Source organism: Poecilia formosa, unplaced genomic scaffold (assembly GCF_000485575.1).
Source record: "Poecilia formosa unplaced genomic scaffold, Poecilia_formosa-5.1.2 Scaffold231, whole genome shotgun sequence".
NCBI lineage: Eukaryota > Metazoa > Chordata > Actinopteri > Cyprinodontiformes > Poeciliidae > Poecilia > Poecilia formosa.
In genome coordinates, this window is record NW_006800170.1 from 756550 (window position 1) to 778459 (window position 21910).

General features: G+C 40.5%; 2 protein-coding genes across 4 annotated transcripts; one reads left to right on the forward strand and one right to left on the reverse strand.

Annotated features, from left to right (window-relative positions):
* Positions 1–3803: 3803 nt before the first annotated feature.
* On the reverse strand, positions 3804–9846 carry shisa3 (shisa family member 3). The gene is made up of 2 exons (XM_007568822.2): positions 7380–9846; positions 3804–4978 (listed from the first exon to the last, which is right to left on the reverse strand). Exons 1-2 carry the CDS (start codon positions 7648–7650, stop codon positions 4413–4415), a joined length of 837 nt encoding a protein of 278 aa, XP_007568884.1. The 5' UTR covers positions 7651–9846; the 3' UTR covers positions 3804–4412.
* A 7-nt stretch (positions 9847–9853) lies between these two features.
* bend4 (BEN domain containing 4) lies at positions 9854–19839 on the forward strand. 3 transcript variants are annotated; one of them, XM_007568823.2, is made up of 6 exons: positions 9854–10445; positions 15331–15894; positions 17392–17483; positions 17557–17619; positions 17716–17956; positions 18958–19839. In XM_007568823.2, exons 1-6 carry the CDS (start codon positions 9986–9988, stop codon positions 19188–19190), a joined length of 1653 nt encoding a protein of 550 aa, XP_007568885.1. In that variant the 5' UTR covers positions 9854–9985; the 3' UTR covers positions 19191–19839. The 3 variants fall into 3 exon arrangements, with proteins under 3 accessions (XP_007568885.1, XP_016535539.1, XP_007568886.1); XM_016680053.1 differs by having other exon boundaries at positions 17560–17619; XM_007568824.2 differs by having other exon boundaries at positions 17596–17619.
* Positions 19840–21910: the final 2071 nt, after the last annotated feature.

Consider the following 21910-nt stretch of genomic DNA (forward strand, 5'->3'; position numbering starts at 1 on the left):
CCAGTTTGCTAAAAAGACACATTTAAACTTTCTAAATATTTAACAAAGTGGGACCGTACAGAGACAGATCTTTACCATTCCTTAGGACTGCAGACTGCCGTGAAAGAAGGTTGACTTTTTTTGTGTTGAGGAATCATTTCTCTCATGTTGTGCATCATTATCCTGATGAACCACTGTACTTTCAGTATTTTTCTTTCCAGAAGAATACTTACTTACCGTATTTTCCGGACTACAGAGTGCACCTCACTATAAGCCGCACCTACAATTAAAATAATAAAAACATTTTTGAAAAACCCAGAAACGTACATGTATAAGCTGCTAGTTTCTCCGCCGCTCTCGGTTTTCCACAAAGACGCAGCAGAGGGCTGTGTCCTTAATAAATCTAGCAGATTTACACAGCCCTGTGTATCCAACGCTGAACCATGGACTCGTTCACGCCGAGTTTACGTGCAGCGCCTCTATTTCCCTCCTGTACTGCCAGATCGATAGTCCTCAACTTAAAAGCGGCATCTTTTTCCATGATGAGGGGGTATGAGTTTGAAGAAATTTCTGCTGCTAGGCACGTGCTTGTTCTAAATGAAAATTAGCGCTTTCTTCTTTTGATTTCCAAATTTGACTTCCAATGATTCACTTTCTGCTAAAGAGCCCCCTGGTGGTTGAAGAAAAATCCGCAGAAAAGCTGCATCGGGATATAAGCCATATATGGTTCAAAGCATGGGGGGGGGGAAAAGTAGCGGCTTATAGTCTGAAAAATGTCGTACTTAAGACCTTAATAGTGTTTAAAAAATAATTCCTTATGCCATTCAACTCAAAATGTTATTCAGGGTGTTTTAAAAGAAAAAACAAGACCATATGTCACAGTTGCTCTTCTAGTGCTCCACTAGTCACCTAATGTTTGTGACTATAGAACAGAAGAGATGTTTAGTTCTGCCAAGCTCCCCAAACAACTAGTTGGCATCTAGTGCAGTGGTTCTTAACCTGGGTTCGATCGAACCCCAGGGGTTCGATGAGTCGGTTTCAGGGGTTCGGCGGAGCCTCTGCCGCGGAGGTAAAGACACACTTGTCTAAAAAGTGTGATGACGTGAAAAGTCGTGATGACGCCCCGCTTCCCCATCACTTGCTGCAGAGGATCACGTTACATTGCTGAGCCAATCAGTGCTGCGGAGGAGCAGTGATTGAAGGAGTTCCTCTCAGCATGGATTTGAACTTGTGTCTTTAATTACTTCAGCAAAGTTCACCGTTTTTACCAAATTCTGTAGCTTTCGGTGTACTTCTAAATCTGCTCCTTAGTCGCAGATTTTCGGGGTTGGTACTGCCTCTAGTGGCGTGGGGGTGATAACACAACCAATATTATTACATTACTAAATCAGAATACCGCAAAATCTTTATTATTTGTTATAAATGTTTAATTCTCTTAAGAATATAGAGCTAATTAAATGATCTAAACAAGACCTTAAAGTGGTTCCAGTTTCTCTCGATGGCCAACCTGTTGAAACTGTGGCAAATTTGGGTCGTTCCTGGACAGTCAGCTCAACTTTGCTGAAAACACTGACTATATTTTGAAGAACTGTACTCAGAGACTCTACCTTTTAAGAAGACTTAGTGATCATGGGGTGCCCCAACTAGAGTCTAGTTGGGGCACCCCTATGTCTTGAATTTGGGGAGGAGGGGGGGCAACATATTTTATTTATCACTACAGAAGGGTTCAGTGAATGCGCATATGAAATTGGTGGGTTCGGTACCTCAAAAAAGGTGAAGAACCACTGATCTAGTGGTTATTATAGACCAGTGTTTCTCAACCCTGGTCCTCACCGCCCCCCTGTCCTGGATGTTTTAGGTTTTTCCCTTCTGCTACACACCTGAATAGTATCTCGGGGTGATTAACAGGCTTCTGCAGTACTTGATGGTCATGCAATCATTTGAATCAGCTGTTCTGGAATAGAGGCACATCTAAAACATGCAAAGCAGGGGGGCGCAGAGGACCAGGGTTGAGAAACACTGTTATAGACTGTCCTGCTCACCCAGCAATGTGTTCTCTGTTTTTTCAGAGGCACTAATCCATTTCTGTAGATTTTTTTTAATTATTTAGTAAGAGAGAATGATTTATGTCATCAACAAACTTGTTTTTAAAACAGCCAGATTTTCAGAAAGGAATAAAAGATCTCCTAATGTTTCTGACAGTATCTGATGTTTGAAGTTGACCCAAACAAAGAGACGTTAAGCTGGTTCTTTTTTTATTTGACATAATTTAGATGAATGATTGTGGCTGCTGTTAATCATGGTGGTGAATACATTGTTTCGCTAGGAAAACTGACCACAAATCCCAACAACAGGGTTTGATTATATGAAAATCTAAAGAATCCTAACTAATGTGTTCTTGTTATTGTGGCAAACAGAGGTTGTGTCATTTTTCTGAAATGTTTTCAAGAGCTTACAACTGAGGAAAGAGGCAAAGTTCATAAAACATTTTTAACAAAAATAGTCTGAGTTCTCCTGTAGGGAGGGTATCTCTCCAGAGATGTTCTAAATATGTTGCCAACTTGTACTTTCCTTTGAGAGGACAGACGTTGAATGTGTTGCAGATGTTCACCCTGAAACTCATCCTGTAAGATGCATTTTTGTGATAAAAGCTGCAATTTTGTGTATCCTCTCCACGCAGCAGCAAACATCCGAGGCAGGTTTCAGGAGATGCTGATCACCAGATCAGTTTCACACTCAGGTAACCGGGGAACAGAAAGGTCTTTGTGGAGGCTCCCCTATAGCTCCTGCTGCAACATAAACCTGTTTCTGAAGGGAGTTGTTTTTAACACTGCGACCATGCCATGCTCATTGAGCACTGACAATGACGGATCTCAGCTCTGCATTCCTGCCGTGAAGTCTGGCGCAAGAAGAAGCTACAGGTAGGGAGCTACCGTGTTGGTCCGGCCCATCCACCAGCCGCCCCCCATTAAGTACTCACTTATTTAGCTGCTTTAATAGGACACCCTCACACATTAGTGTCTAATCTATTTGTTTTCATCTCAGGAAAGGAGGAAATTATAAAATCTAAACACTAACTGCACTTTTTTGCAGCCATCATTCAGCCACTGAGATGTTTGGGGTGTTTTTCCATGTACAGTCTGTATCACTCTCAAAGTGATACGAATGTTTGGGCTTCGACTCGACATCAACAATGTTTTAATTTCTTTATTTTTGACCACTTCCTGTTGATTTTCTGGTGTTTTGTGAAGGAGCAAGATCCAGTTGCTGCGTCCTCTGGTATTCTCTTATACACGATGATGAGGTTCTCACTGTCAAACTTTAATCTGACCTTCCCGTTCCTCCCCAAAGATGAAACATTTTCTCCTTGCACACCAGCCACGATTGCATAAGCTGAACTTTCATATCAAAAGTACCAAGTGCCTGCTAATGGTCACGTAATTGGAAACTTCTTTTTGCATCTTTTGGTCTGCTTTCAAGGTGAACATACTTCAAAAGATCTGACCTGTGCATGTCTGCTAATATCTACTTTCCAGACCAGAATGACTGATTTTAAATTCTTTTCAGACCTCCATAAATCCTTCACTAGACTCATAAACCGCACCAATCTTCTTCTGCAAACTTTTTGGATCTCTTCATGGTGCTTACTCTCCACGGTCAGGAGGACACCAAGCTGGATATCTGAGGTCTAAACTTTCATCATAATGCAGAGCAAAGATTTTCTAATCTTTATCTGATGAGATGATGTTTAATTTTAGTTGACGTAAACATGGAGGTGCCCTTTTTCTATTACCCTTAGGGAAGCTGCAGTTTTTTTTTTGTTTTTTTTTTTTTACAGTTTACAAAAAAGCTAGAAATGTATTTTCTTCATTCTTTATTATTTCTATATACTTGCATTTTTAGGTCTTGTTAGATTGTTTTAAATATCCATATGTCAAAATATCACAAAATCACACACGCTGCTGAAGGGTTTTCTCATTATTTCCCATGACCGTATGTCTGACCCAAGAGGACCAGAGTTGTTTTTGTGTAGATCTCAGATATGCTTCACAGAACTGACAATAAACAGCTTTTAATTAGCGTACATTAGGGAGTCATTTCACAAAAGCCCACATTTCCACACAAAGAAAGAAAGCGTCTCTTCACTCTCAGGTGTCATATTTTACATTTAAAACTTCCTACACTCTCTGTATAATATACTTCTATATAAAAAAAAACCATTTTGAGACATTTAGATGTTTCTGGAGGAAGTTGGACAAGAGTTTAGTTAGACCACAGGGATCTGCTGGCTTTATAAAAGTGCATAAAATGTAGAAATGGTCCCCAAACAGGCCTGTTGTTGTGTCCAGTCAACTCATTCAGGCAGCCATGTTTGTTCTCATTGACTCATGCTCCGCCGTCCAGGAGTTCCTGTAAGCCTCTGGTTATGCCTGTCAGCTCTGTCCAAAGTCAGCAAAGCCCTTGGTTGCTGTGAAGGCGTCGGGCTGCAGGGGGAAGAAGTACTGCTGGGGAAGCAGGAAGCTGGTGCTCTGAGCGGGATGAGAGGGCTGGTGGAGCTGCAGCTGTGGGTGCTGGAGAGCTCCTGTTATGGGCGGTGATGTGTAGGGCGGAGGCGGTGGAGGAGGTAGTAGAGTCTGTGGGGTCTGAGTGGGAGTGGAGGCTGAGGAGGAGACGGTGGCAGTCACAAGGCAGCCGTGCTGCTGCTGCTGGGCCGAAGCCCCCAGAGAAAACCTCCGCGTGGAGCTGCCCCCGCCCGCCGAGCTGGAGCTGGTGGTGGCCGTGCTGGACTGCCGAGACGGGGCGCGCAGGCTGGGCGGGGCCGTGGTCAGGATCATGGGGATGGTCTCTCCCTGGCAGCTGCGCAGAGAGAAGCGGATGGGCTGCTGAGTGGGCTGCTTGGGCCGCAGGCAGGTGCAACAGTAGACCGCCACCAGGGAGCCAACGATGACGAAGGCGATGAAGATGCTTCCCACCATGAGGAAGGGAACATAGATGGGCTCTGAGGGAGAGGAGAGGAGGAGAAGATGCAAATAAGATCTACAGCCATGATAGTAAAGCTTCATATCTGGAAAATATTATATATATAAGAAAGATTCTTCTGTCACTTGAAACTTTGTGAAAATTAGAGGTGCACTGATTGCAGTTTTCTGGGTGAACGCCAATTCAGATTTTGACTGATACTTATTTATTTTTTAGCTGAAATCTTTCTAAATTTACAAAGAAAGTCGCTGAGTAAGTAACAGTGTGGTGACTATTGTTGACTCCAAATGTGCAGACCTGACCAGCTGAGCGGGTCTGCCAGTCAAACCTCTCACAGCAGAGCAAAATAGGACCATGGATCGATGATTTTTAGACCTTTGTCCAGGTAGATAAGATCGGCGCATATGTATCGGCCGATCACCGATCTCCAAAAATTAAAGAAGTCGGAGTCGATTTATTTGTGAACGAATTCATTCATAAGCAAAGTCCAGTACAACCAAAATACGGTACTTTTTAGGACCTCTGATTGTTGTGCTGCATGTTGTATTTTTTTATGTTTTTTGCATATGTCTCCACCAGCTCCAAACAGTGAAAATTTTAAATTTCTACACATTGTTTTTTGCAAAGTAGCTTTAACCTCTCTGAATAGATCAGCAACGTCTGAGATTCTCAATTATCTGATTCATTTTAACACCTAAAAACGGATTTGAGTCAAAACGTTCAGTTAAATCTCCAGCTCTGTAGCTTTGGGTTTGTTTTCCTGCTGGGAAGTGAAAAATGCCTTTTTGCTGCCTCTAACGGGTCCTCCAGATTTTACCCTTTATTTAGCTCCTTTAAATTCTGATTATCTTTCCCAACTCTGCAGCATGGTGCTGCCATTGACATGTTTCATTGTGGGATGGCTATTATATCATTCATCCCCTTATCTAACGACACCCTGGGCAAATGCCCATATCAAAAAAAAAAAAAAAAAAAACTCACGGCGTTGGATTTCACCCATAGATTTGAGACTAAAGAAGACTGAATATGAACACCAGTTTTACTTTTCATATTTCCATGTTAAAAATTCTTAAAACTGTGTTATGTGTTGCATCTATTTCAAATAATATGCTACTGTAAGGTTTATTGCATTAGATCCGGGAAACATACATTAAGATTTGTGGCTTTGACATGATGTACAAAGAATATGAATGCTTTCCCAAGGATGCACACACAAAAAAACCTTTATCCACACAAATGTATCATTATCAAACACTTTAAATCGTGTTTTTCTTTTGAAACCCATGAAATGTTCTGACCAAAACAGGGACACATTCCTGTTTAACACACAAACATCTCAAGTTGCTCTTTGTGAAGCCTGGTTGCGCTCAGGAAGGAAATCTGTGAGCATTTATTTATTTTATGAGACACAGTGAAATCAGTTCAAGACTTACCCCCGTTTCCCTTCTGGAAATTGAAAGAAAACTGATAAAACCTCTAAATTTAGGCAGCAGAAGATTAAAACCTACACAGCTTACTTTGCATGGTTTGTACAAGCTGTAAAAACGCATTTCCGCGCAATAATGATGTGATTAGCTCAGTTTAAAAACAAGTTATGTTTGGCAGCAGAACGTTGCCAACTTGTGCAGAAACCGGTTTTGATTCTGGAAAACCTTCAACCTCCACTTCCTTAGGTTTCATCTCTATTTCTTTGGAAAAATATATTAAAACTGTGTGTTTTATGAACATCAGGCGAGAGGCAGAGATATGCTGCATTATAATTTATCCAGTTTTTCCACAAATAATCTGAAGTGTGCTGAGGTAAAAGGAAGCATCTGGAGCTAAGATGAAAGCAGGTGGTTTGGAAACTAGACTCTTTTGCCAAAATAATGCTGAGAATACAACTTTGAAACAGCATGAATTTATTGAATCTGAGCAGCTCTCTAAAAGTTCAAAGCTGACGAGAAAATACTTCCAAGGAACAAGAAAAGGAGCCTGAAAACTTGGGCTGAGATTCTGCAGCTACATTTTTCTATTTTATTTTGCAATATTTCTATTTTGGTCATGATTTAAAAAGATTGCACTGCAGTCTTTTTTCTTGGAGACTCTCCCCACCCCACCTCCTCTTAAAGACATGAAGACCAAGTCTCTGAAACTTAACCTGTTCTTCCTCGTCCAGACTCTCCAGCTGACCTCTGACCTCAACTGAAAGATCTGCCACAACTAATTGTGAACAGCACAAGCACCTAAGCAAATTTTGTAATTTTTAAAAACTAGTTACATATTAGTGGTATATAGCTATTGCTGCTGTACAAAATACTTCTTTAAAATAATATTAATAAAACAAAATAAAAAAAAAGAACTATAAGTGAGCTAAAACTCTCTGCTTACTTCCATTTATTTGCTTTGAGTTCTGAACAATAAAAACTCCCTAAACTTACGCGGGGCAAACTCCGTGTTGTCCACCTCCCTGTCGTTGGTGCAGACCCCCTGATCCAGGCGTGCGTCCGCGGCCGCGCAGCAGTAGCGCAGCGCGCAGGAGCCGCAGCACACTGTCGCGTCCGTGGTGTCAAAGTCTTCCGGACACTGAAAGCCCTCATGGTAGTTCCCGTTAGAGTCCAGCCAGCCGTGGCAGTACTCCCCCTGAGCGTCCGATATGCGCAGGTTCCAGGTCAGATATCCCAGCAGCAGGCAGTTCCAGAGGCGCACCATCCCGCCCGGCCGCTCCGGGTTCACGGTTCCCCTTCCTCCCGCCGCCTCGCCTCTTGTTCGGCCTCAGCTGCCTGGACGCGGGGTCCGAGCTGGGATGAATGTCCCAACGCGAAACTGGACCCAATGCATGTAAAGTTATGCCATCTTTGCCGCATCCGAAGCGCGGTGGGACATCAGCGGCGTTTGAAGTGAACAGGATCCAAATGATGGGTTTAAGTGACTTTTAAAAGTCTCATCTCCGTGGCGAGTTCTGGTCCAGACGGAGACCGCAAAACCCAGCAGAACCAAATTGCTCCAGTTTCTTCTCCGCTTTTGGTGTAGCGGGATGAGAAGGGGCTGCGTGTGTGTTCGCCTCTCTGCAGATCTGCCGCTTTTGTGAATCGGTGCTTTTGGGTGCGCGCACGGCACTCCACTTCATCTGGACGTGCGCGTTCACGTTGTTCAACAACAAATAGTGATGCCTAAAGATTGACGCTAAAGTTCTTATCTTAACTTGTTATAACTAAGAGACGGGCTTCACTTCAGCAACTACAAGTAGGAAAAGCAAAAGCTGACTACAATTTCTGACCATGATTGCGTGGATTTGTTAAATATTAGAGGATAAGCATCAGTCCATTGTGTTTAAACCTGAATTATGCCTTTATTTTACTTTCTAATTTGGGAGGTTATGTTTTTGTGTCAGTTTTTGACTGATCATCCTTTTTTTTCTTTGTCTAGGCCATTGTTTTGTGGTCATATTTGAGTTGTTTTTGTTCTGTAAACTGATATTTTTTATATGTATATTTACCCATTTTTGAATTGTGAATCCCCTTTCTTTCCAGATTTTGTGGGACTTTAAATGTTGTTACTGTAGCTACAGTATATAAGTCTTCATGCTCCTTAAATGTTTTATTGTTTTTTGTTCAACTACAACCTTCAGTGTATTTTATTGGCCAGTTTTTATGTATTTTTCAGCCTTCAGGTGGTTTTCTTGCAGGATGGCTCAATTCATCTTCCTATTAACTCTGTTCACTTTCTTTACCCCCTCTAAAAAAGAGCTTTCCTGCAGCATGATGCTGCCATCACCATGTTTCGCCTCGGGGATGGATGGTTTGTTCAGGGTGATGTGCTGGAAGGAAGTGTAAGACTTTTTGCAAAAGTCTTGGTTGATCTGTCATATTAAACCGCAATAAAATACACCGACATTTATGGTTCTAATGTTATGAAATGTGAAAATCTCAAGAGGTATGAATACATTTGCAAGGCACAATGTCTGACAGGCAGTGATTTTGTTGTCTCTGTGATTATTGATGCTATTCACTTGAGGTCACGCTTTGTCTGGAGATTTTTTTTGCCACTTTTCAGTATTTATTGGTAGTTTTAAATTAATTTTAGATACTTGACTTTATTGTAGAATTTCTGAGATTCATTTTGCTTTTGAAATGTACATCTTGTTGGTTCCTTCACACTTACAAAAATGCTATTTACATTTAATTTATATGAAAATTTAGATTTGCTACTTAATTGTGTCTGAATTTTAATTTAACCAATAACCTATATATGCTGTAAAAATGCTAAAAGGCGTAAAACTGATCTGTTTGGTCTTATTGAACGGAAAAAACTGTGGTTCGAACCTCTTGTTTGAAACCTATTGAGGCGGCGCCCCCTCGTGGCCACACAAACTTTTAAGCCAGGAGTGTTTAGGGCAGCTGTTGGCTGTCTCTCTAACAGCAGATGTCAAACATAAACTTACAACAGACTAAAGATGTAAACACTTGTGTTTCAGGCGCTCGTCTGTAAGCTGTTACTTAAGATGAAATAAGTCAGACCATGAAGCTGCAGTATATTTTTAAGATTGTTTTATGTGTTAATTAGACACGTTTTTCCTTATTCTGTTTTTTTATTATCTTTTTTTTATTTCAATTGTAGCAACAACTTTTTTTTAATATTTGAATTCATGTCGATTCTTTTTGTTCTAAACCAAAATGGCCTCTACTTCCTTTTTTCTTTTTTTTTTCTTTTTTTTGTAGGATTTTTATTTATTTATATATTCAGTATAATTTCACGTCGCAGCTACAGCTGCTACAGCGCCCCGCTGTTCTCGGTGGGGATGTTTTCTACACAGAAGTCCCGCCTGTATTTCCCTCTGGAGGAGTCTCAGCTTGCGCTCCCGACTGGGGATTGGAGCGGCCACTTGTCAGTAAGCCAGCTTCACGTAGTGCATGTGTGTGTGTGTGTGTGTGTGTGTGTGTGTGTGTGGAGGGAAACCGAGCCAGACAGTGACGGTCGGATCGCTCACTCATCAGCTGTCTGTCAGGCCAGGACGCCACAAAGAGCAGCTTGACACCCGGCCGGTATGGAGGGAGAGATGCAGCCCGCGGATGAAGGGCCCTGCGCCACGAAGATGTGCCGACAGCAGCGGGGTCCGTACAGCACCCTGAAGCCCTTCCAGAGCAAGCGCTCCGCGGGGAAGTCGCGCTTTGACCGGTCCGCTGCTTTGGAGCTGCCTGTGTTTGGCGACGGGCATCCCTTCACTTTCCATCCCGAACAGCCTCATCCTTTCCAGCAGCAACAGCAGCAGCATCAGCAGCGGCTGCAGCACCTCCACCAAAACAGCGTCGCTATCAGCAGCAGCCAGCAGCATCACCCGCTGCCTCAGCAACAGCAGCACCACCGTCTCCCATGTGAGGCCAGGCCCAGCAGCAGGGTCCCGACATCCACCTCAGCGGCCACGGCATCCCTCGGCTCCCAGCGGCGCTCCGGCAGCGGTTCGGAGCCCCGGTTCTCCCCGGACTGCACCTACGGAATCAGCACAGGTGGGTGTGAAACTTGTCCTGAGTGAGGTCTGTTAGTTCCGCTCCTTCTCACATGGTGTCTTTCAATTAAATAATAATACTTCACCAGTCTTTGTGTTTTCCGTAAACTAAATATTCTTATGGGAGCGTGAAATATTCCCTTTATATCAACCATATTCAAGTGTTTATGCCTTATGCTCTGCCAAAAGGCGCCTCCAGAAGGTGGTAAAATTGGTGGCCAGAAGGTAGTAATTTTGGGGTGCCACTTAAAAACCAGAAGCCAGTGGAGGTTTTTGTTATGACGACATGGCTTTCAGCCCAGGGCGATATGAAAAGGGGACACCACGAGGAAAAAAACATCTGTCAGTTTTCCTGTTGTTTTCTTATTGCTTATTTATGTCCATTTGATGGGAGTGGACTCCTCCATGTGGTGCACACAGTGTTGGCAATTATGATTTGGCATTTAACTAAATGGCCTTTTTATAAGAAATTAGGACTACATTTAAAGTTGAATAGTTGCTCTCTCAACAGATGTTTAAAATTAAATGTAAGGCTTATAAATCTGAATGTGAACACGAGAAAGAGCCTTTTAGTGTACTTTTAGATTTTGAACCACTTTGAAACACAGTTTAAGTAGACTGCCATAGACTGAGTTATTTAGCAGTGATTACATATGCTTCACAACTAAAATTGTGTTTTTCAACACCACACGTGAAAAACATTGGGTTCTCAGTTTTTGCAAAGCTATCATTTAAATCTGTCCAATCAATTTCTCTTGATATGCATGTATTTCAGTTAGCATGAAATTTATATTTTTTAATTAGCTCTTAATGTTTCTATTAAGTAATCTAATAATAAGCTTTTTGGTCAAATGGTCTTCATTAGGGACGTGTGTTTGGATGTGTGAAAGAGCATCTCGCACCAATCAAGAGCTGTGGCTGCCAGAAGCAAGTTGTCATGTGGGAACCCAAGGTGTAGATCACACCAAAGAAAAAGATTTCTTTCTTAAACAATCTGATGATCTTTTAGTTTGTGCACTGAAATACCCATAAGAGCCATAGTTGTTAAAACATGTGTTTGTTTGTTTGTTTGTTTTTTTGCCAACGAATAAAATTGGTCTATAGTTCTAAAATTCTGTAACTATCCAAATTCATTCAGTAAGATCCTGATACTTTCTTCAATCCAGGACCATGACGAAGTGACATAAATTCACAAAGTGGTTTAATAAAGACATAAAATGAAGGTACATGAAAACCCATAAGTCAGTAAATGTTGAAATTCATAAAATTTGTCTTTGCATCTCCTAAATTTATCCATAAAATATTATAAGGGGTGGTTTTATGCAAAATATATTTTTTATAGCTTTATATCATGTTATAATTTAATTCCCTTATCATACCTGGAGTGTCGCCTTGATTCTTTAAATCTCTTGTGGTAGCCATTTCCTGTTTACTCAAAGCTCCTCCTCAGAGCTACAGTCTGCTCTGTGAGCCTCCACCTCACAGAGCACCTCTTCCCCACTCCTCCACAATTCTGCTCCTCCAGACTAGCGGCAGCAGTGAATAAACACCTGGTAGGACTGAGCATCTGGTGAGCTTGTCAGACAAACTACTTGTCACTGCAACATTCCTAAGAACGATTTTAAACGGTGAAATAAAGGAACATTGTTGTGACGACGTGCTCAAAGCTCAGTGTCGGAAAAGGCAGGAGCTTCTTAAAGAGACAGAGGCCAATTTTTTCAGATGTTAAAATACGAAGTCAAATTTCTTTTCAAATCTGTTTGATGTATGCAGCAATTTTTACAACAACAGAAGGTAACATTTTATTTACTTGATTAATTATTTACTTGATTATGCCATAAAATGGCATTATATGACTACAAAATAAATAAAACCGGTCCTTTAAGCACATAAGCCAGTCTGAACCTGTCTTTAGACTCTGGTAGGATGTTCATTAATATCACATTTGGATGCATGTAGGAGAACAAACAGAAAGACCCCAGGCTGGGATTTGAACCCTGGACCTGCTTGCAACTAACAGCCCCACAGTGCAGCCTTGAGGGGTTGATTCATTGTGTATGTTTTGTATTTGCTTCCTAGATGTACACTCCTAAACTGTAAGCAGAGTCAATAAGCTGACAGAAAAAGCCAGCATCTCCTAATCCTCATATTTTCTATTTCTTCCTTTGTTCCTCCTGTCAGCAATGATTGATTTACTTGAGTAATGGGAGCAATCGTGATCGAATCTCCTCTTCATGTGCACAAAATTACACTCTTTGCATCTCTCCCTTTTTCTCTGTGCACCATTATGGGTCCTCGCCGTCATCCTGTTGAAACACATTGTTCCCTGCTCATGTTTTCTTTTTTTTTTTGTTTCCCCCTCAGCTGCTGTTCATTAGTAGGCTGCATACAGGCAAGAAATGTGTTCCCCATGTGGAGGGCTGGTCCGTGGGAGCCAACATTTAGATGAAAGCGATGAACCTTATCCTGGCAGTTTCAAAATTAAATATTAGACACAGCATCCTTTAATCAGATTTTAATCTGGTTATCTCTGCAGGCAGCAGAGGCTCTTCGTGCTGTTGCGTTTTTTTGGGGGGGGGTTTTTTCTTTTTTTTTTTTGCAGCTTCACAAGTCAAGTTTTCAGACAGACTCTGGGCGACGCAAACGGCTGCATATTAAATCGTTTTATTGCAAATGTGTGATAGCATGTCGAAAGATCAGTTTAACCCGGTTTTATTGTTTGCATATGTTTCGACAAGCACTTTTCATGCCAAATTGAATCTGCACACGCCATGCAGGATGCGCCAATCCTCAGGTGATAATGGTACATCAAAGTGGTTTTATCTGCACAAATGAGACAGGTTATTGTCTTTCTCCTTCCTGTAGGGGAGAAACTGGGTGTCCCTTTTTTCTGTGAAGCGCAGCAGCAGAGGCCCTGGAACCTGCAATCAGTTCAACACACAATAACCCAAATTGCATTGAAAAGCCTTTCCCAAAGAGTCGTGATTAAAACAAATGGGCCTCATAAATTTGCTTCTGCCGACCGTGTTGTTTTTAATGAAATTTTATGAGGCTCTCAGCTCTCAGTGCCACAGACCGGGAGAGGAGGGGGAGGTGGGAGCAGGGGTGAGGGTGAATGATATCAGACACATCTCCACGGGTAAACAGAGACAGCACGCATATTAATAAATGCGACACATCTGCGCCAGGCTGATAGACACGTCCGAGCGAGTGGCACCGCCGCCGCAGCGGCCGCCCAGAACTCATGGCGTCTGTTTGTGTGTTTTGTTTGCAGCTACAGTAGACTCATAATCATTACGTGGAGGTGTGTGGGATCGCTTCACTGAGACGTGTCCAGACTACCGGGGGAAATATGCGCGCTGAGGCCTGAATCTGGACTATAACTATGTGCTGATTGTCTTGGTCACAGCAGATACGGCGACCTTAGAGTTTATTGACATCTGAATAAATCACCATAATAAAGCTGACATTTCTATGAACAAAGCGGCTCGCACAAGGCTTTTTGTGGAGCACCTTAGCTCAAAAAAGAGAAGTGAAAGTAGATAGCATCTTATTTTGTATGTGAGCAGGTCGTTTCTTTCTGTTGCCTTTATTTGAAGCTCAAATAATTGTCAGCTTGAGTAAGTGTTAAGTATTCAGATGAGTACTCACAGCTTAAGAATATCAGCACAATGAATTATTAAAAAAAAAAAAATAAAGTCTTAGAATTCATCTAAATTTGTAATACCAGCTGCTCTGCAAAAGTATTCACACTCAAGGTTATGTTACAGCCTCAAACGTCCAATTACTTGATTGGAGTTTTATGTCATAAATCAACACGAAACAGTGCATGTAGTTAAAAGGAAGGAACATTTTGCACCGTTCTGAGTTATTTTCAAAGTGTGGCGAGCCTGTGTACGTCAGATTGGATGGGGGAAATCTCTGAACATCAGTTTTCAAGCCTTGCCACTGATTCTCTTTTGGACTTAGAGCTGGACTTTGAGACATTCTGACAGATGATCGTGCTTTGATCTGAAGTATTCATTGTGTTATTAAAACATAATATTATGTTATTATGTCTGCGGTTGCTGTTTTGTGGGAAGGCAAACCTCCACCACAGCTTGAAGTTGGTTTTTCAGCTTTCAAAAGGATTTCTGTCAGGACCAGCCTCTGTTCAGCTCCTATTCATCTTACCATAAACTCTGCTGACCTTCCCTTTCCGTGCTGAAGAAAATCATTCCCTCAGCATTATACCACCATCATTATATTTTACCATGGATGTTGTGCTTAGGATTGATGCGCATCTTTTCCTCCACACTTAGTGGTTAAAACATAGCCAGAAATTTAAATGTTCTTTTCTTTTTTTTTATGTTACCAGAGCACTCATTTTCCAAACTGCAAACTCCTAATGGCTTCTTTTCTTTCTGGTCTTTCTCTATGGCCAGATTTATTGAGCTCACAACTAACTATAGCTCTATCCAGATTCTCCCACCTGAGCTGTGGAACACTGCAGCTCTTCCACAGGCCTTTTGACCTAAGATTTCTAATCCTAATAGAAAAGTATATAGAATGCTCTTTCTATTTTAAAATAACAGATTAAAAATGCAGTGTGACACTTCCAAAGCCTGGAATATTATTCTGGTATCTATCTCTGCTTTAAGTGTTTCCACAACTTTATTTTTTACGGCTCTGCAGTGTCTAACTGTGTCTAACTCAATTATTGACCTGCAAAGCCAGTTGTACTAAACATGTTGAAATCCATCCAGAAGTCACTTGTTTTGCACCTTTTGAGCTGAAATTTATAATTTGATCCTTCAGATAAGCAAAAAAGAACTGACCAAAAAAAACAAAAAAAAACAAACACCAGTTCTTCTCTGACTTCCTGACCTCCTCCTCCTCTGCCACAGAGAACCGTCTCATCCTAGATGCCTTCGCCCAGCAGTGCAGCCGAGTCCTCAACCTTCTCAACAATGGCCGTCTCCTGGAGCCTCCGTCTTCCTCCCTCAGCTCTAACATCAAGCTGGAAGACGGGCGAGGGGACGCTCAGGGTCTCCACTGCTCCTCTCAGGGGAAGCTGAAACCTCCGGAGAGCTCCTCCACCACCGACCCTGAGGACGAGGCCCAGCAAAGCCATTCCAACCAGCACCAGACCTCTGCCGTCCTCCGCATCTTCACGGACTCCCTGCAGAGCTACCTGCTCTCTGGGCCTCAGCAACACCTGGCTGCGGGTCTCGAAGGGGAGCAGTGCGCTCCCGCCGAGCGCGGTTCAGACGTGTCTCCGTCGAGACACAACCTGGGAGGATGGGGATCCCCGGCTCCGTCAGAGTCGTACGGACACCCGTCGTCCACGCTGCCGGAGGAGGAGGAGGAGGAGGAGAGCTGCTGCCCCCGCTGCCTGGAGCTGGAGCAGGAGGTGCTGTGTCTGCAGCAGGAGAACGAGGAGCTGCGTAACAAACTGGAGAACATTCCAGGTGCGGTAATCCGAGACCACAACCTCAGTTTGTTGTTTAATGCTGTTATTCTTGTTTCTTTCACTGCGTTTCTTTTGCGTCTTGCTTGGTCTCTTTTGCTTTTGTTTTCTTTGTGATGTTTTGGATTCATTTGGAGAAGGTTTCACAGAACATTTTTTATTTTATTTTTGGATTTTATATGACAAAAGAGAGAAGAAAATAGGACGACTGTTGAAATTCTGTCTTGGTCAGGCAAAGTTGGCAATTTAGTTGAACAGAAAATGTAAGACTAATAATGGATAAAATACTGATTTTGCTAAGCTTTTCAAGAGTATGGTTAGAGCAAGAATTAAATATTATTTCCAAATGAATGAGCTGGGTGTTTTTTCCAGAACATATGATATATTCTGTTTGCTTTAAATCATTTAGAACTTTATAAATACGTTTAAGTTGATTGTCTCTATGAATCATTAATGAGAATCTTTTTCTTTCCTTCTTTCTATCTCTCCGTCCATCCATTTTCATCAAAGACAAAGCACGAAAATAAAACCTGGTTTAAAATATTTAATTAAATATTAGACAGCTATAAGCTCTCACATTTAAAGCGATCGCGAGTGAAAGCATGTTTAAGTACAAATGACCTTTCTGGGACCAGATTGGGCCTGAGGGTCCAGGCAGACGGTCACATTCAGACGTTAGCGGTGAAGAAAAACAACAAGCTTCTAAAGTAACCATAATTGAAAATTACATTTGGAGTGAAACAGTATTACATGTGCTATATTTTCCATTGATATGAAAGTCACTACCCATTCTCCTAGTAAACCTTTGGGAAAGTCGCATGTGAATCGGATTATAGATCATGATACAGCATTGAACTTTACACGACGGGCAGAAATGTCATCATAAAGTTAATTTAATTGAGTAATTCAATTTAAAAAGAGAAGTGTCTTATAAATTCATTGCAGGCAGAGGGATGTAATTTGATTCTTATAATGTACGTCTAATGAAATTCCCCAAAATATTTCTAACACAAATTTGTTCTGTGATGTCCATGTTATGACCTTCACAGTCACAGTAAAGCAGACATTTAGTTGTGACAAAAAATAAATCTATGAGGCGTCAAATATATTTTTTTCACTGTAATATATTTGACTCTGCAAATGAGTTTCTATTACTTGAATGGAATGTATTTTTAAATTACATTTGACAATAAATTAAAATTCACCTCTAAAAACGGGATTGCAGCAACAAGAAAAATGTTTACATATTCCCACATAATATGTAATTTTGTTAAGTTGCTTTAAATAGTTATATGTTGCAATTGTGAGTAAGTTACGAATAAAATAAAGATATGTTCAAAATTATTTCTCAGAATTTATAAGAAAGGTAAAGAAAGTAATCTAAGGATATGGTTGTAGGTTTACAAAATCAATCCTTTTTGCTTCAGGGATTTTTTTCTACTACTGTTCACTGTAACACCTGTTTTTGTTTTTTTCTGTTTTTTTTTTTTTCCCCCAGTGCCCTGCCAAAATACTTTGGACTACTTCAAGGCTGTTCTTGAATTTCACAACCAGCTGGCCCAGCAAATGCCAGAGGAGCAGCTCAACGAGGTGAGAAACAGGCTTGTGTTTGGCTTTATAAAGGATTATCATTGTGAAATATAACATCATATCCATCTTCAAGCAGTGTGACAATATGGAATTAAAAGATGTATCTCTGCAGGAGGAAGAGCAAACCGTCTTTGAGGTTTGTCGTTTAATCATTGGATCATACATACACGTGATTTTTTTTTTTTTTCTTTGTTTCACCCAAACTCCTAAGTTTAACTCCTCTTCCCTTCAGGGGAGCAAACAGCTGCTGGAGAACTACCCGCTCTTCATCACCAACAAGCAGTGGGATGAAGCCGTCAACTCCTCCAAGAAAGATGGCCGACGGCTCCTGCGATACCTGATCCGCTACGTCTTCACCACGGATGAGCTCAAGTTCTCCTGCGGTTTGGGGAAGAGGAAGCGCTCGGTGCACTCAGGAGACCCGGGCCTGGAGAGACGCCCGCTCAACCCAGTCAAAGTCAGCTGCCTCAGAGGTGCGTCGCCTCGGTCTCCGCTGATTTAGGAGAGTATGCACTCACCATCAGATTTAAAGCACTGAAGTGTGACAACTTTGTTTTAAAGCCGTGTGATTTTAGGCTGTTAATCATGCAGGTTTATCTGCTTTTACGTCAATGCTTCATTTAATGGTTCACCATCACTTTTATCTTAAAGACTAATATGTCAGAGTTTTTAAACTTTTACTTGCCAGTGATAATAGGGATCATGTTTTCTTACAAATATACCATTTTTGAAGTAAGAGTAAGCATCTTGCGGTAAATAATTGTAAATCCTTTGGTGACTTTTATGCAAGGCAACAAGCAGATAAAATAAGCGATCCACACTCTATGCACCTGATTATCGTGCTCCTAGCTGCAGAGAAGCACACACAACAAGAAATTGTGCATTAGGCAGTTTGTTATTTGGGACACTTAAAATTTCTCAAATGAAAGAGCCATTAAAAAAGCTTCAGAATCTACCCAACAAAGCCTAAGAGCAATTGTTTGAATTCAACATTATTCTCAACATATTTTTAAAAGCACTTTTTAATTGTGGCATTTCCTTTTTAAAAGTATTTATTGTCAGTTGAGAGATTTTAATGCTTTTCACATCATTCAACTAATTTTTTTGTAAATTACTACAAATGACAGTATTTTTAGGATTAAACAGTACCAAAGTAATATAAGCATTTATGATTATTAAACTGTGGTACTTCTCAGATTTCATTTTAACATCAAGCTTTCAGATTACATAAAAATGCCAAGCAATCAGAAGTTGAAAATCAAAACTACAACTCAGTCAAACTACTATATATTTTTGTATCTGAACTACAGCAAAACAAACATTGTTAGGTTGGACTCTTGTGTTTTTGGTCATTTTACTCTCATCTTCCTCCACCAGATATAAACCTTAGCCATCTCACTTTCACATCCTGACTCAAATCTTAACGTGTGCTCTGATTTTCCAGTAAAGAGAATAACTTTTATTAACCCTTCAGAGTTTATCCGGATGCACTGTGCCTCAAACCCAGACTGGTGGATGCCCTCAGAGGAGCAGATCAACAAAGTGTTCAGCGACGCCGTCGGCCACGCCCGCCAGGGCCGGGCGGTGGGTACGTTCCTGGGCAGCAGCGGCAGCAGCACCAGCAGCCTCTACATGGACGGCTTCGACGGACATCTGTCGCAGGACGAGCTGTTTCTGAAAGGCTGCCAGAACGGCCAGTCGGACTGAAGTTATACAAAAACAAAAATGATGAACCTTAATATGTAGCTGTACGACAACATATCCAGAAACACCAACCTTTATCTAAAAACATTCCAGAGAAAGCGTGTTATACAGAATACAACTCCAGCCCTTGCTTTAAGTAATTTTATAACCCTTTTGGTTGTTTTATACTTGCATTTTTTGAGTCAAAATTTGACTTTTGCCAGTTTTCAATTTTAAAGCAATTTGAGTCTTCCTTTTTGCTACTTTAAAATATGACTTGAGTTTATTTCACTGTCAGTGGGTTATGTTTAGGGCTAAGTCAGTTTCAGAGAATATTTTGTGTTAAATTTATAGGATAGTTGTGTTAGAATTTCCGTATATCTACACAAGCTGCACCTTCATGATATTCATAGTTAAAAGTAGCATTTAATCTGTTTGCATCTGTATGTAGTGAAAGCACCTTTACCTGAAATTTTTAACAGGAGTGCCTCTGACATCATCACATTCGCTTGTTCGCTCTGCTGCGCTTTGACTTTCATTCAATCTTCATTTAATTTAAACAAAGACATGTAGGTCAACACTAGACATTTGGTCCAAGTCACAACCAAACTTAAAGGTTATCTTGTTATATTTTGGAGGTAGTTACATGTAGTTGAAACCACAGTTATTTTTTTTGAAAAGCCACCAGTCCCTTTTGCAACAAACCACACACAAAACATGATGCTGCAGTCACCGCCGTACTTTATAGTTGGGATCCTTTGTCACGATTTTGCAAGCTTCACATTTTACCTCCAAAATGAACAATGATGATCATGGTTCAATTTTAGCATCCTCAGACTGCAGGAGAGACACAAATGTTTTTCCATGAGCGCATTAGCAAAAACGATTGTTTTATACTCGCATTTTCGTCAAAATTTGACTTCTGGCAGTTTTAAAGGCGGCGTCTCTTTTAATCCAGTGGACTGCTTCTAAGATTCACAGTAGGTGCTAGATATAAAACACAATAAAGTCAAGATTACTAAAAACATTTAAATGTAAAGCAACAAAACAGAAATTTCATTCTTGAAATTTGTTTTTAAAAAACACTGCAATTAAGAAAAACATAAATTTCAAAGAAGAAAAGAAAAGAAAAGAAAAGAAAGAAAAAGAAATAGTTAAATTAAATATCAAAGACTTTTTTGGGGAGGGTGTTCAATTCAGGGCAACCTTGTAGCACAACTTTAACCAAAGTTTTCTGTGTCTTTAACTTGTTTACAGTCCAGTAATTAGTCCTGCCGAATTGAAATATGACTTTAGTTTGCGTTTTTGTCTGAATTTGCAACAATATCTCTACTTTTTGCTCAAATACACTGTTGCCTACCAGGTTTGAATAATTCTCTTTTTACACACTTTTCCTCTTTTCGTTGTTAGTTTAATTTTTACTATGCTATTTTTGACGAAGGTTGATCAAAGCAGTTTTCAAAAGATATGCACAGCATGTCATGAATAGACCACATTGTCACAATAATTGTGTTAAAATTGGTAGAAAATACACTATTTTGCCAAATTTATTGCATCACCCATGCAAATGATGAAATTCAGGTGCTCAAATTACCTCCATATTTACAGGTGCATAACATTCAGAACCTAGGGCTGCAGACTGCTTCCTCTCTTTCTCGTCCAACATCAGTGTCTGACCTTACAAATGCACGTTTGGAAGAACAGGAAACAAAAATGCCCATAAACACACTTCTTAGCCTAGTGGAAGGTTTTACCAAAAGATTTCTACCTGTTATACCTGCAACAGAAGAGCCAACATCTTACTAAATACTATTGATTAAGTCAAACAAACAAAACCTTGTTGTATACTGTACTTTATCCAACTTCATGGGCAGCAGTGTGCAATAAATACTTGTATTTAAAACCTAAATTAGGAGCAAAACACAGGCAACAGTAAAGATCTTTAGTTTAAGGCAGTTGCCACTTTATGAAGCCTTAAATGAGTAGGAAGACATTCACATAGTAAAATGTTGAAACTCTGTGTCATCATGTGATGTGTGTTGTTCCCTGACAATGACTGAAAGTGTCTACTTCCTCAGAGAGAGAAAGCATGAAGCACTTGTTTATTTCTGAAGCTGTTATTTGCACTTTTCATGGTCTCACTGGGGACAAACAGATGTAAAGAGCTAAATACTCACCTCAAAAAAAGATTTCATGCTGAACAACTTTCTTTGCGGGTAACATTGTTTTCTTCATCTGAATGTAGCTGATCGTGAGGCCAAGTCACCCATAAAACGTGCTGTGTAAATTGTGTAAAATAACGTATGGTTATTGTTAAAGTTTTTTTTTTTCTTTCAGAAAATACAATGTCTCCCTCTTTAAAAAGCCAAGTAGATAAGTGCCAGAGAAACCTTAAAACTGTTGGACTGTGCTGTTGTGTTGCTGTTCTGAATGTGTGCGTTTGTTCCCATGTACTTCTTTACTCAAAGTGGCTGTAATCAACACTGTGAAACATTCAATTTTTACAAATATTCAGTAAAAGTTTTTTTTTATTTCCAATGAATAAACTAAAAAAGGAAGCTGAAAACTCCTCTCTGTTCAAAATGTCTTTATAAACGGATCATTAATGGTAATCTTGAGCTGTCGCTGTTTTTCTCATCACATTTCATTGATATTTGATGTATAATATCATTAACCAAGATTTTTTTTTTAATGGTGAGAATATCACCATTCTACTAAAATATTCTATTTTAGTAGAATATTTT